The sequence below is a fragment of the Linepithema humile genome, chromosome 6 (genome assembly GCF_040581485.1).
Source record: "Linepithema humile isolate Giens D197 chromosome 6, Lhum_UNIL_v1.0, whole genome shotgun sequence".
Lineage (NCBI taxonomy): Eukaryota > Metazoa > Arthropoda > Insecta > Hymenoptera > Formicidae > Linepithema > Linepithema humile.
The window spans coordinates 22,170,561-22,184,402 of NC_090133.1; the positions used below are offsets into that span (position 1 = coordinate 22,170,561).

Sequence of the window (13,842 nt, forward strand, 5' to 3'; positions counted from 1 at the left end):
TCTCGTAGGCAAAATAGTGCAACATCGGGATTAATGAGGATTAGGGTGCGAAATTTATGAAACTCGAGTCCGTTTCGAGACCGGCGACGAGCGCTCGGAGAAGTCCCTTTGAGAAATACGAAACGGCGATCGGCACACGCAAAACCGAGATCGCGCGCGTGTAATTAAGATCGAGCGGCAAGTTCCTTCCGCAGAATCTCTCCGGAGCGGGGATAACGCGCGGAGACGCGCGGAGCGCTGCCGGGGATATCGCGATGCAAATAAGAGAATACCAGACGCGCGAGCGCCTCAGGGCTGTAAATTACCGAAATAATCCGGCGGTTAATTCCCACCCGCGCTTTATTACCGCTCTTGATCCGTTAAAATTAAATTCATAAATACACGCCAATCTCTCTCGCGCCGGTCTCGAGACCCTCCCCCCCATCTCCGTCTCGTCTCTTCAGATGCCTCACGCGCGTCACTCTCGTCTACGGCGCGCCTACGCCAGTTTAGATATTTTAAGCGAGTCCGAAAAGAAAGGGCTGGTGGTTCCGTAGGCGCGCAGCTAGGCGTCCGTGTACGAAGTGAGTTGTAACACGAAAACTACATTATACTATTCAAACGATTGCGGGCCGCGCCGGGCAAGTTGACATTGTTGTTTCTGAGGGTCGCCTGAGGGCTCTGCGAATATCTTAGCGTCGAGTGTACGTAGCTACGTAGAGATATCCGTACATACATTTGCGCGGACGTATACGTATATTTATACGTATACACATACATCTGTGTGTACGTGCGTGTATACCACGTCGTGGTACAAGCCCTCGGGGGTTGTGAACGCTATACCGCAACCTCTCTCTCTCTCTCTCTCTCTCGTCTTCCTGCGACCGTATATACTAATCAATAACCATGAATCGCTCCGGTAACAGTGCTATGCACGTTCCGTTGCACCGTTATTGTTACTATGCGAGTACTCACGCCACCGTGAAAATTATTATCGCTGACGATCCTAGGTCCGCTCGAGCCCGCGACGCGATATCGTCCGTTGTCCGTCCGGCGAGGAACTCGTAAATCGTGACGAGCGCAATCCTTGGTAATGTAGTTGCCGGGTAACAGCGCTAAATAGGACGGCTAAGAGGTGGACGTGTGCGATACGCATTCCGACTAATGACGCAAATATTCTGAAACAGTATGATAATTTCGCCAAATATTAATTACATTTTTTGTATTCATAATCGAGTATTAACGCAGAAGGGCTTCGACGGCAATTAGCATAGAGATATAAAGTGTGCCTTAATTCGCTTGCTTATATTTCCCCGTCAGACTTGGAAACGAAATTGACCGACGGACAGTTCTCATCATTAATTATCATCTGCGAGTATCTGCTGCGGTCTCACCCGCAGCGATGAAGAAGTCAGGGCAGGGCAGAATCTTGTTTCGCGAGCGACCGAATACGGCCGCTAAAATTAAAGATATAATTCTCGGTTTATGAGCCGGGTCGCGATTAGGGCTCGTCTAATTGACATAAGAATGATAGAACGGGCGCGGGCCTTTATAACCGAATGGCACGAGCGCCGGGATCATTTCCTTGCGAGAAAAGCGTAAAGCGCTTTTCACCGCGGCTAATATTAATCCCTGCAATTTTAATGCTCACGACCCCGCAGCCAAATTTCAATAAGGTCGTCCCTTTCCCACGGCAAGGAGCGCCGGGCTCGCATAATTGATTTCCAGTTCTTTTACATCGCGACAAACTTTTCCAGCCGCCTGCGGAGGGCCATCGCTAACGCAAGAAATGTGTAAGATTTGAAAAAGATATTCCGCAAATGGTGTGGAACTTCGAAAGATTAAAATTTATACTACAAATGATATAAATCTCGAACGCATTTATTTTCCAGTAAATTGCGCTGTGTATTGATTAAAAAAAAAAATAATTGAATTTTTTTTATTAATTCAAACTTTTTCTGAACACGTAATTTTCCGCGGAGTGCAATGCACCTCGCGATCGGAGATCACAGGGGCAACGCTTTCGAGAAGGACGTTCACCGAGGCAGATTTGAAAGGCGTTTTCGCGAATGAGAGAAAGATAAGCGAGCGGGCAGAGTAATCGTTAAAGCATTTCGGAATCAAGTCGATCCGAAATAAGCCTCGGGGTGGATACAAGGGCTGGTGTTTCGTCGACGACGATCTCTAATAAAGTTCAATTATCCCCGGAAACGTTTGTGCGAGCGACGGAGGAGGGATGAAGGGCGGCGGGGGGGAGAAAGAGCAGAATGTAGAAGATACGGGAAAGGGGAAGACGCGGGACGGGAATGGAAGGTATCCAGGGCCGTTGAGAGAAAGAGAAACCGGGAGAGATGATAATCTAAACGATCGCAAAGTGGGCTGCAGAAACGCGCCGAAATTGGCAATAACAGGGTGGCGAGGGGATAACGGGGGCTAAGAGAGGGAGGGGGGGGGACGAGCGGACGGACGGGAGGGGAGGGGGGGGGGAAGCACAGCGCGCGCGGTGTATATACCACGGGGCCCCGGCGCGAACTTCCTATTCTGGTTAGCATTCAAATTGAATCTTCGTGGCGGCCGGTCGTGAAGAGTTACCACCGTTAATGGACCTCGCAAACGCTCTCAAATTGCTGGCAGACTGCTGAGACGACGTGCCCCTACCTAATCTACCGGCTTGATTCTCCGTCAGGCTCCGTCTTTCTCTCTCTCGCTCTCTCTGTCTCTCTCTCTCTCTCTCTCTCTCTCTCTCTCTCTCTCTCTCTCTCTTTCTTTCTCGTCGTTACTCCGGCCTGAACGTATGTCGCGAAACTTTTTGGATCCACGACGAAAGCCACGGGTACGGGAAATAATTGCTGCTAATGCGACGGTAGCGTATATACGAGCCTGTAGAAGAGTCTTTTAAAAGCTTGCGAAATGTGATAAGCGGGTTAAACGCTGTTTCGAATTATATTAAACTCCCCCGATGAGATGTGAAAACGTACGAAAATTGGATGTATTATAAATCAGATCGATAGAAATCTTAAGTAAAGCGCGTTTTCTCTCCTCCCAAAGTTTTGTTATCTGTAATCGATGATTTCAAGTTTATCCCATTTTGCACTACCTACTTCCAATTTTTCGTTAACGGCGCAACGAGAAGTCTGTGAATCATTTCGCAACGGTCCCTTTCTCCTCCGATCGGTGGCGAGCTGACGTGCGTTAAAAATTGCGTGACTCATTGCCCGCCAATGTGTGTAATTCGAGAAGCGAACGAGCCAGAAGAAAGAACCCGCGGGGCCCCTTCATATCGCGTTGGTTTTCTTCCGTTAAACCGAATTAGCCCGCTTGATTTGGAGCCCGGAAACCTTTTATCGTATTACCGTCTCAAAAGTCGATTTCGTCGACCCTCCTAGCTTCGAGGAGATACCATTTTTTTTTTTTCGCGCAATTTTGAGACGTTACGCGTGCATTTGCGTATTCGTTCCTTAATTTTCTCATTTATATGCTCGCGCTTTACTTCAACGCGTCGGTTTCGCCACAAGAGTGATTGAAAGCTGGTCACTATGTTGCCGCGTTATGGCGTACAGCTTTCTTAGCGCCGCTCAACGAGTTTCTGGACTCGTCCTAACGACCCTGCAGCAGAGATTCGAAATGGCTAATTTAGCGCGGTGGCTCCCACGGGAACGGGGGAGTTCCGCAAGTCGTGAGCGCAAGTCGGAGACAAAGAGAATGAGAGAGAGAGAGAGAGAGAGAGAGAGAGAGAGAGAGAGAGAGAAAGAGGGACGCGGGGGAGGAGTAGTACGCGAGACGAGAAACATGGACTTAACAGGCGGAGAGAGAAGCGGGGAAAGGGGGGAACGAAGACGGGATCTCCATGTCTTAATATAATTCTATTAGAGGTAACTATGCGAGCTCTGGTCTGCCCATCGCCATTGGATTTAATCACGAACTCAGCCAACCGTGCGATACCGTCCCGCAGCACCTCTCGGACTACGGCGGGATGAGCGCAGGAGGGCGTAGGAGGGCGAGGGAAGGTAATGGGTGGGGTGGAAAACTCTTATTGTCAAATTAACCGCCGACTACGGCTGATCTTCAAATCCGCCGCGTTTCCGGAATTTACGGGCGGAGACTCGGCCTCCACGACGGAGATCTCGAGGAGATGAGACCATTTCTAGTAATTATTCATGGAGGGTGGAGACACTCTCGGCCGTCTTTAAGCGTTCTCGCGCGAACTAGGTAACCGAGCAATTAAAAATAACGATAGGAGGGAGCCGAGTCGGAATTGAGAGGCGCCCCTCAGATCCCGGCCGGAGCGAATATATACGAACGTTCAAATAAATTCCCATTATCTTGCGTGTGTTACAGCCGAGCTGAAGATGGACGTTCTTCGGGAGCGAGAGGTCAAGGACAGCCTGGAGCGGCAGCTCCAAGACGAGCAGAAGGTGCGAGGTGAGTACAAGTACAACAGTACGATTTTACTTGGATCGGAATTGGCGGAGAGAAGAATTATTTGCAGAGCGTCGGAATCGAGACGCCGGTTTATTCAAATTTTACAAGACGGTGTCGAAATTATTGTCGAAATTATCCACTTTTCACACTTATCAGCATTGAGAAACTTTACTTGGCCGGAAAGCATGTTGATAGTTGGTACGCGCGATTCGCGACACACGGCGATCTCACGGGCGCGCATCGATCGCCTCGAGCGGGTTCTCGAAGCGAGACTTAACTCGCCGATAAATCAAGGGACCGAGATACCGCGTTATAAAGTCCCGGCCGGCTCTCGTCCATTCGTCGATTCCCGCGTATCGTATTATTGCGTGTTGGGGGTCCTCGCCTTAACTCGTGCCCGCCGCCAATGTTCCCTGCGCCCACTTCAGACGCGCCCCCGTCTCGACGTCTTTCGGATATCTTCGCGTTTAATGGAAGGAAAGCGGGATCGAGCCAAGAACCGCGATTGCTTCGCCGAGTATCGGATGTCAAAGCATAATAAAATAGTCACCGCCGTGTCTATTTCCTTTTAATCATTCACCCGATTTTCTGATATGTTCCTTTCGCTTTCTTTAATTCTTTTCGTTCGTCGTTATTTTCTTCAAGTACTATCCGGAATCCTTAGACGATTTTCCATTTCTTTTGTATAATTCTAAATACTAAGCGTGGCTTCCCGAAAACGAAAATTTCACGAGTGTTACTTGTTGCAAAAACCAATCGTGTTATCGAACACGATGAAATATCGGACAGACAGGTGAGAAGGGTGTACAGATAACTCTCAATTTACGCGATTAATGTGCTACCTGTAACCTTCCGTGTAAATTCGAATTCGCGTAAATCAAAAGCTGACATAAGAAGAGAGTGCGCATCGTTCTGTGAAATCGTTATCGCTTTAATTAAAAATTTCAGTGATTTTGTTTTTCTCTTCAACTCCAGTTTTTTAATGAACGAATTAGCGTACAGATTCAACGTGCCTTCATGAAAATGCGCGAACGTCCGCCTTTGATCGAGGATCAGAACTGAATCTTTGGCTCCTGCTTGCAGATATAATATCGCGGATTTTCGCAGCTCGACACTGTCGACGTCTGACGTGACAACAATGCGAGACTCGATAAATATGTAAAAGTCGGGGAGAACGTGCCACGCCATTCGCGGCTTTACGAAACGCGACGTGCTACTGTATTCAGGAATAATGAGTGAAATAGTCTTTTTGCAAGTGGCGTGGCCACGCCTCGGAAAAATCCTGCGATTAGAATATTGTGCTCCCGACATATTCGAGCCCCGAGAGAAAATATTAATAAATTAAATTTTTTTCCACATTATCCATTTAAACGGAATCATTACTCATGTGTCGCGCGAGACTGAATTTTCGATAAACGCGAACGAATATCGCGTATAGCGACGCGAATGCGTTTCAGTCGATTCTCAGGAAAAACGACTCGGCAAGGCCGGGCCCTCGCGGTAACACGAGCCTGTGACAACAGCAGTCCATTAGTCAACCAGCTCGGTGTCAATACATGAATATGACAGCCAGTCTCACGGAATATCCTATCCACCCTCTTTCTCTCTCTCTCCCTCTCTGTCTCTTGTTCATCTTCTTTTTCCCGCCGCTTCGTCCTTCCGACCGTAACGTCAAGCGAAACCATTACTCGCCCTATGATATCGCAAATATAGTAAATAGTCCGCTCGCATTGTGTGGCCTATCGATAACTTTATCCGTGCGAGCGGTGTATGCATTCCGCGCGCGTTCGACATTACGTTATCACTTAAACTATGTTATGTTGAAATCCCATCTGTTACCATTGATCTTTGTATCTTAATAATATCTTTGGGGTGACATTTTCAAAAATGCTTTTCGGGAAAGTATCCTTTCTTTATCTCTCCGCGTTTACGGCGACCAATATATCATCTAAAGCAACGTATTAACTCGTGAGTCGAAAATACCGAGGGCTATGCAAGAAAAGGAATTCTTTCGTACAAAAAAAAAAAACGAAAAAGAAAAAAATAATAGTTCGTTAAGAAGCCCTCGGTGTAATTTCGTCTCTGTTCGGGGCGGATCTCGTGGCGTCGCGAGACGTAAGGCGATACGTAATTTCGTGCGTAGCTGCTCCGCGGCTCGCAGGATTCTAAGATGATTGATGACCGGCCAGTCCCACGGATATTTACGCAAGCACTTCGTAAGACTTCTTCCTCTCATTCGACTAATGACCGCCTTGTAAGAGATACCTTGTCAACCTTTACCGTCCGCCGGCGGACGACGACGACGAGGACGACGACGACGACGACGACCCCGACGCGCTTTAACGAGGGCGTATCCGTCGGCGGTTTTTCCGATCGAGTACTCCACCGCTGCACACCCCTTTTTCCCGCGGAACGGCGTGCGATGCACACGTGCGCGAACCTTCCTTGCCAAGCCATCCGGCTTGGAGTTTAAAATATCAAGAAAACAGCCCACGCGCGCGCACTCGCTCGAGATTGTCAGGTGAGCAACCAGTACATAAAAACATTTAACGAGTTTAAAAATATGTAACAAAGCAAATGACGCTGATTAGAATTCACTGCCGACACGGGAAAAAGAAATAGATACTGTTCATCGGCGATGAATGTCATTACGCGACGCTATTACGAGAGACAAGTGTCAACGACGTCGGAGACGTCGCTTTATACGCGATTCCACGGGCAATTTGTGCGACAGAATCGAAATCGTACGTGATACAACGACGGCGTTTCAGGATGGGGGAGAAGCAGCCCGTTATTAGCCCGTTTAAAGCCCCGCTTGGCATTTCGGTAAAGGTTGAAATCTTCGACCGCCCGCCGGGTGGGTGGTCGTATTATCTTAGCAGGGGTTGCGAGAAATCCGGCTTCCTTCCTCAGCGATATCATGACGGCAAGGGAGTTGCCAGTTGTATACGCGACTTTGTCGACGGCGAACAATAAGATGACCTTTCGCAGCTGCTGAACGCGCGGCTCGTAACTCTGACCATAATACGCGAAAGAGCAACGACCTCCACGTTGAAACCTGCTTCCGATTGTTCCTCGAACAATCCCGCGAAGAGCTAATAATTTCAAAGCCCAGAAGAACTGCGAGCCGGCGTTGTTTCAATTTATAATTATTATATTTAAGTAAAAGTTGATTTACAATGGAAGCACGGAAGCATGGAATGTGCAAATCGTTATACTGTTTTTTTAACTCTTACGTAAACGTTGAAAAATTACGAAAAGCAGAAGCGCCGATGGCGTCATTGTTTTGACATTTTTTCCCCCGCTAATTCGACCGTATGAGGAAGTGCTGTATTAACGTTCGCGAGACGCGCTTCTCACGTTCTTCTGGCGCTTACGCAAACGCGGAAGATCGCATTTAGACCACGCGTACGAATCTTCTCTCTGGACAAGTGCGCTCGGTACTCGGCTGCTCGAGCTAATATTAATATTAGTATTGAAACGATACGCGCGAATGACGCAAGAATAACAAACACGACGGGAAGAAACGCGCGACGCGGCTTCTGGATTTGATCCACTGGCGGATATTCTGGCCGAGCTACGCGATCTCAGGCTACGTATCGTAGCGAACGGACGACGACATTTTCGCGCAAAAGCAAAAAGCTCCCGACACGCGTAAACCTTCGGAACCGCGGAAGCCTGGGAACCGACAGCTGCCTTTGCCGCCGGTTTACACGGAGCTGCGGCCTCCCTGTAATTAGCCGAGCCGTTTGTCGCGAGACCCGTCGAGAGGAACACCCCTTTCAAGCCCTCCCACATCCCTCTCGCCTACCTCGTGGGCGTCTCTCGCTGCAGTCTACGAGAAACGTTGTTAACTACTTTAAGTTGTGAGATTTTCCGAGGAAAAAAAAAAGACTCGAGATCGTTACTCGATTGATCACTCCGTACCGGTTCGGTCGCCTTGGCAGATACTTTGCAATTAAATAAGAAACAAGATACTTTCGCATAGAAAGAGTCGTAAAGAAATTACGGGTAAATGTAGTGTCGCGACATACTAGGAGATATCTTTGCAGCGAGTACGCTACGAGGTAGTTATCTCTAATGACAAACATTACGCTCAATCGTATCCGGTTACGGTTATGGGACACGCTCGATCGAGCGTCGCGTCGCGTCGCGTCGCGCGGCTCTAATGCGGAATTAATCTCTCCGGTGAAAAAGTAACTGTAACGATCTGCCGACGCGTTATCTCCCGGCGCTGCCGCGTCGCCGGGCGACAAACGGAATTGAAACTGCACAATCAACTCGCCGAGATTTATATACGACTCTCCCCTCGAATTAGCCGGGCCGTAATGCCGGGATCGGGTGTCGGTGTAATTGGGACCCGAGGGACTTTCCCGCGTTTCAACCCCTGCTGTCGGCCACCGCCCACGCCGGCGTCGTCGCACCATCCCCGTTGCGCTCCCGATTCCGCGCTCATCCTCGACATCGTGGCGATCAAGCAGCTAGAAGTGACTTCACTCCAGCAGCGACGATTACGAGAAATATTGGAGGATAATCGCGAAATAAAATGAGGAAAATTGCGGACCGGCAGTAATTTGCCGAATCAGAATAATCTAGTATGTTTAATTTTGTCGCTAATTTTTCACAATGAAATACAACGAAGATATTTGATTATTTTCGAAAATACATATTCTTCTAATGATATTATTCGCGACGCGTTTCTGCCTCGTGTCGTTCCGCCACGAGTCGAAAGCTAATAATTCTCCAAAGAATTGACGACGCCGCTGATGGCGACGACAACGTCGATGACAACGACGCTCTCTCGTGCGTAACGGCAGCTGATTCGCTTTGAAGTGTACGTTTATAGCGATCGACGGGACCCTCCTCGGTGCTGTAGCTAGGTAAACGGAGCTAGGACGGAGGACGAACGCAACATCGTTCACCCCCGCCGCTTGGCGGCCGTCGTTGATGCGCATATACGCACCCACGCAAACTCGCACACACAGAAACGTGCCGATGACCGTCACCCTTCTTTCGCGCAACGAAGGAACGCCGCCGCACCTTCCGCGCCGGGCATTCTGATTCATTGAATTCTGCGGAGCGCAACAATCGGTTCTGCTCACTGTGCAGCGAATGAAGTCACCACAGTGGACAAACATTGGGCGGCTCGCGCGGGTGGTGCGCGCATACCGGAAGTCGGGAGGGTACTGGCCCGTCGAGTGGAACGGGCCGCGCGTTGCCATTGCCGGCAAAATGAGCACGAGGAATATGCTAAGCGGCGATCGAGGCGAAACGGACGGAGCGGCTTCGTCGGGGCTCGAAAAAGGCTTCAACTCCCGAACGACGACGTCGAAACCAAAAATAACGACGACGACGAGGAGGCACTCATCGTACACGCCGTTCGGGCGCGCGGCCGTTTTTGTCGCATAATTCTCTGTGTACTCCCGTTTCAAATAATGACACGGCAAGAGCGTATCTAATGCACTGTGACAAAGAATTCAAAGAGAGCGCAGAGGAAAGGTTCCACCCCGATCCGTCGTTGACGACGGAAGAGCGAGAGGGGAGGAAAACAGCGAAAGAGAACGCGCGCGCGAGAGAGGCGCACACAGAGAGAGAGAGACCGAGAGAAAGAGAGGGAGAGAGAAAGACCGGGCAAAGGGTTCGACCGCGCTCATCGGCTTACCCCCTTTGTGGCAGTTTAGCGTTTCATGTCGTATTCCGACTCATTGGAAATTGAGGAATATAGAAGAGGCGCAAAAGGGATACGGCTTTGAGATAAAAAGAACGTTGGGCGGCGACGGTGCGCCAGCCGGCAGCGAGTGGCTGTGTAGCGCCACCCCGCGAAAATAAACCCACGCCCGGTGCCCCTTGCCCGCTGACCCACCACCCCCGTCGACAACGTACGTCGAGGTAGGAACCAGCGCGCGAGGACCTACGTCAAAGGTGTCGCTGTAGCGGATCATCTCCGCGTCTCCACCTCTCGCACTCGACGAAGCGATCATCGGAAACTCCAAGAGAAGAGCAGAGACTTTTCGTTGGAAAGTCGGTTAACAATCGCACGAGCTCTCTTCCGTCAAATTTTATTCTATCTTCGTCTCAGTTTCTTCTCTCAAATTCAGCATCTCGAGCGTATATATATATCTGTCTTACGATCAAGGCGATCGAGCACGAGTCTGATCTTTTTACGCCGAGTTCAGAAGGTACCGTGTGTCCTACAACCGCCAAGCTGTACCGAAGTCGAGGAGTTCATGGTGGCGGCTACAAGCACTGCGAGCAGGGAGATGAGGGGGGTAGGTGCCGCGGTCACTTTGTGAACTAACCTGGCTTTGCCCGCTGTTTAATTAAGTCTCGCCTAGACTACTCGCCCGCTCCGTACCCGCCCTCCGCCACACCGGTAGGAACACCCCCCTTGAATTCGCTCTCTCAACCCACCCCGACTCCGTCCGGCCAGCCACGACACTCGCTTTGCCACGACCTCGTGAATATGACACTGGTCCCTCGGACACGCCGAGAGCAAGAGAGAGAAACGGGGGCGGGGGAGAAGAGAAAGAGAGAGAAATTAAATCGCACCCACTGTTACGACGTGACCAAAGGGTAACCGAAGCCGCCCTTCCGTCGTCTTCCTTTCGGTCCTTCTCTCGCGACAGCGCGCGGACAAAGCCGGGAAAGCCGGGAAAGCCGGCGAAAGGGTGCCGAGATTCGTTAATAACTACGAATGCGAGAGATGAAAGCGACTGTCGAGTGTCGCGGCGCACACGACGAGGGATAATGAAATTCCATTTTATTTCAGCGAAGCGCGGCCAAGTCAGTTGTCTCTTAGAAAGAAAAAAAAAAAAAAAAAATGAAAGAAATTAGAGAAACGCGCGTCGATGGCGGGTGCTTCGAGATCGCACGGTGAAAAACACAATTGCTCCGTCGGAGTGCTCGCATTACGCGCGTATGAAAATCTAAAGAGGAAGCGCAGACCTCCCTCCTTTCGCGGTGTGTGCGTTTTTTTTTTTTTTCCTCCCTCCGTGTACACCGCCCCTCGCTCCCCTCGGGGCCCGCAGGCACGCGCGTATGAATTCGCTCGCGCGTAACAGTGAGCTTCCGTAATATAATTGTTAATGCGCTGATGGACCTCGGGCGGCGTTTATGCATTGCACACGCCGATGTGGCTGGCAGCGCGGACGCGTCGTCATCAGGCTGGGTGCCAGCCCTCCTTACCGTAAAAATAGACGCACCGCATCAGCATCAGCGGCGACGGCGGCAGCGGCGGCGGCGGCGGCAGCAACAGCAGCAGCAGCAGCAGCAGCAGCCATTACGGCACGCCTCGCTCGCCACCTCGCATTACGGATGATCACTGATCGCGAAGCGGAGAATGCTCTTTAAAGAAGTACGCGCGCGGTGCGCGCGTCTCCTCTCGCGCGCGACACAAAGGGGCTGCTCGCGACGAGGAATTGTTATCCGATGCTCGGGCTCGTGTTTGCGTCAGACTTTTTCCTCTTTCACCCTGGGATATCTTCGCGCGTTGTACTAAAGATACGCGCCGATAGCGCGACCACCACGCGTACGTACCTCCGCGTCAGAAATACGCCGGCAAAGGGGTACCGTTTTCCCGCGGCGCGCTCTTCCGCGGGAGCAAACCGTCCCTCTTTCACACGCTCTCCTTTCTACCCTCCTCTCTTCAAGTAAGTTATTTCGATAACTGCGGAATTGATCTCGTGTGGACAAAGCCGTTGACAATAATAGATATAAATTCGAACGCGATTTACATCTTCGCATTATGCACTTCTTCTTCATCGAATTAGCGATTCGTTTGATCGCTCTTCCTTTTCTTTTAATATCGCAGTTTTTTACAGAAGAGAAATTAAGTTTGACGAATTCTGAGTACTTTTGAACGGAAGTCAGCCGATGATACTTAGCCGACTGCGAGGGAGCGAGACTGACACGCCGGAGGGGCGAATTTCTCGGTTACCTGGGCAAGTGTGCGCGATGCGTAATATTCCCGGCAGGCGGACGGGAAAAATATATACGAGCGACGATGAAAGAAAGAAATAAAACGCGAGAGCTTATTTACGCGAGCGGGCGCGCACGAGCGTTCCGCCGGGAAATAGGCGGCAGCTCCGGCTTTTCTCGCGGATTTCTACACGTATGCGCCGTCATAGCACGGGTGTGCATATGTGTGCGCACACACACACACACACACACAATGGATATATGTAATAAATATATACATAGATACACTCTTTTATTCTAACGCGAGATAGAAACACGCGATTTTCCGTTACGAGCGTTGCGCTCCGAAGCGATTTAGCGCGGGCAGATAAAACCGTCATGATTATTCTACTCGAGTCACGTTATGCAACGAGAAGTTAAAAATCGGATTAGATATCGCGGATAACGTCGCGTTAATGGCACGCATAGCCGATTTCAGGCTTGCTGATTAATCTTGAACATTGTTCGTGCGGCCTTTAACACCTTCAGCGCAGCAGTTGTACCACAATGGCATAAAGACATCTATATCGCAACATTTCGGGGAATAGTAAAAATTTGAGATTGAGAAATTTTTTCGTTGTCTCGTAAAAAGGTTTGGAATTTTACAACGATGATAATACAAAATATCCGTTTTGAGTCTAAAATAAGCATAAATCATAAATCAAAACGTCGGGTTGCTAGCGATTTAAATGCCTTGGTGGTAGCGGCGCGACCTCCGTGCTCGAAGTATCAAGGGTTCGACAAGTGTATGAATTAATACACGTCGGGGGGGTTCGCCGTGTCTCGCGCACGATAAGCATTCCCGCGGATATTTACGCGGTGGCATTTAGAGTATCGGTCGCGCGTACAAAGGCTCGGATGTTTAGGATGCTTCGAATCGCCGTCGCGCGAAAAGTCGCCAAGGGACACAGGCGGAACGAAAGACAAAGAGAGAAGGTGGGACAGGAATGGAGAAAGAGAGAGAGAGAGAGAGAGAGCCAGCGAGCGGTGCACCTAATCATATTTCACAATAACGTCGCGCCGAGGAACTATAATAAACAAAGCGAGTGTAAGAAATACAACGGTGTACGTAGATGCGCCGCACACGGGCGCAGCCGCCGCCGGCGTGTACACCCGGTGTTCGCATAAATTCACACACTTAGCGGCATACATGTTTCGCGTACAGAGGCAAACGGAGCATTCGTATAGAACGCGGGTTTACATAGGCTCGCTCTCGCCCATGCGAGAGAGGAGACGACGGCGCGAGAAATTTCGTCGCTACGGAATTTAGATGAAATTGCGCGAATTACTTGGGAGCCCGGACGTACACATATTTATGCCCGCGCACATGCTGTGTATACGCGCATCACGCTCCCGTGTCGTCGTCGATTTCGCGCACGAGAGACGACGCGAGCTGATGCGCGACTGTATACGGCGTACGGTGTGTGTACTCTTGCACGGGAATTCTGGGCGTCCCGACGCTCCGTCTTGCCGCGGATCTCTGCT

At 50.2% G+C, this 13,842-nt stretch overlaps 1 protein-coding gene and 1 long non-coding RNA gene across 15 annotated transcripts in view; one reads left to right on the top strand and one right to left on the bottom strand.

Moving 5' to 3' along the window:
* Window positions 1-13,842, top strand: part of dac (dachshund) — a 182,960-nt gene that overhangs the window by 133,224 nt on the left and 35,894 nt on the right. For all 9 annotated transcript variants that reach the window (XM_067357063.1, XM_067357059.1, XM_067357060.1 and 6 more), the window contains one exon: window positions 4,318-4,401. In XM_067357063.1, the coding sequence (XP_067213164.1) occupies window positions 4,318-4,401 (84 nt within the window). The remainder of the gene's footprint in view (window positions 1-4,317; window positions 4,402-13,842) is intronic.
* The window catches only part of LOC105671804 (uncharacterized), a 179,667-nt gene that overhangs the window by 59,285 nt on the left and 106,540 nt on the right, over window positions 1-13,842 (bottom strand). For 5 of the 6 annotated variants that reach the window (XR_001100691.2, XR_010890698.1, XR_010890696.1 and 2 more), the window contains one exon: window positions 955-1,157. The exons of the other annotated variant lie outside the window; for it this stretch is intronic. This is a non-coding gene — a long non-coding RNA (uncharacterized lncRNA). The remainder of the gene's footprint in view (window positions 1-954; window positions 1,158-13,842) is intronic. 6 annotated transcript variants of the gene reach the window in all.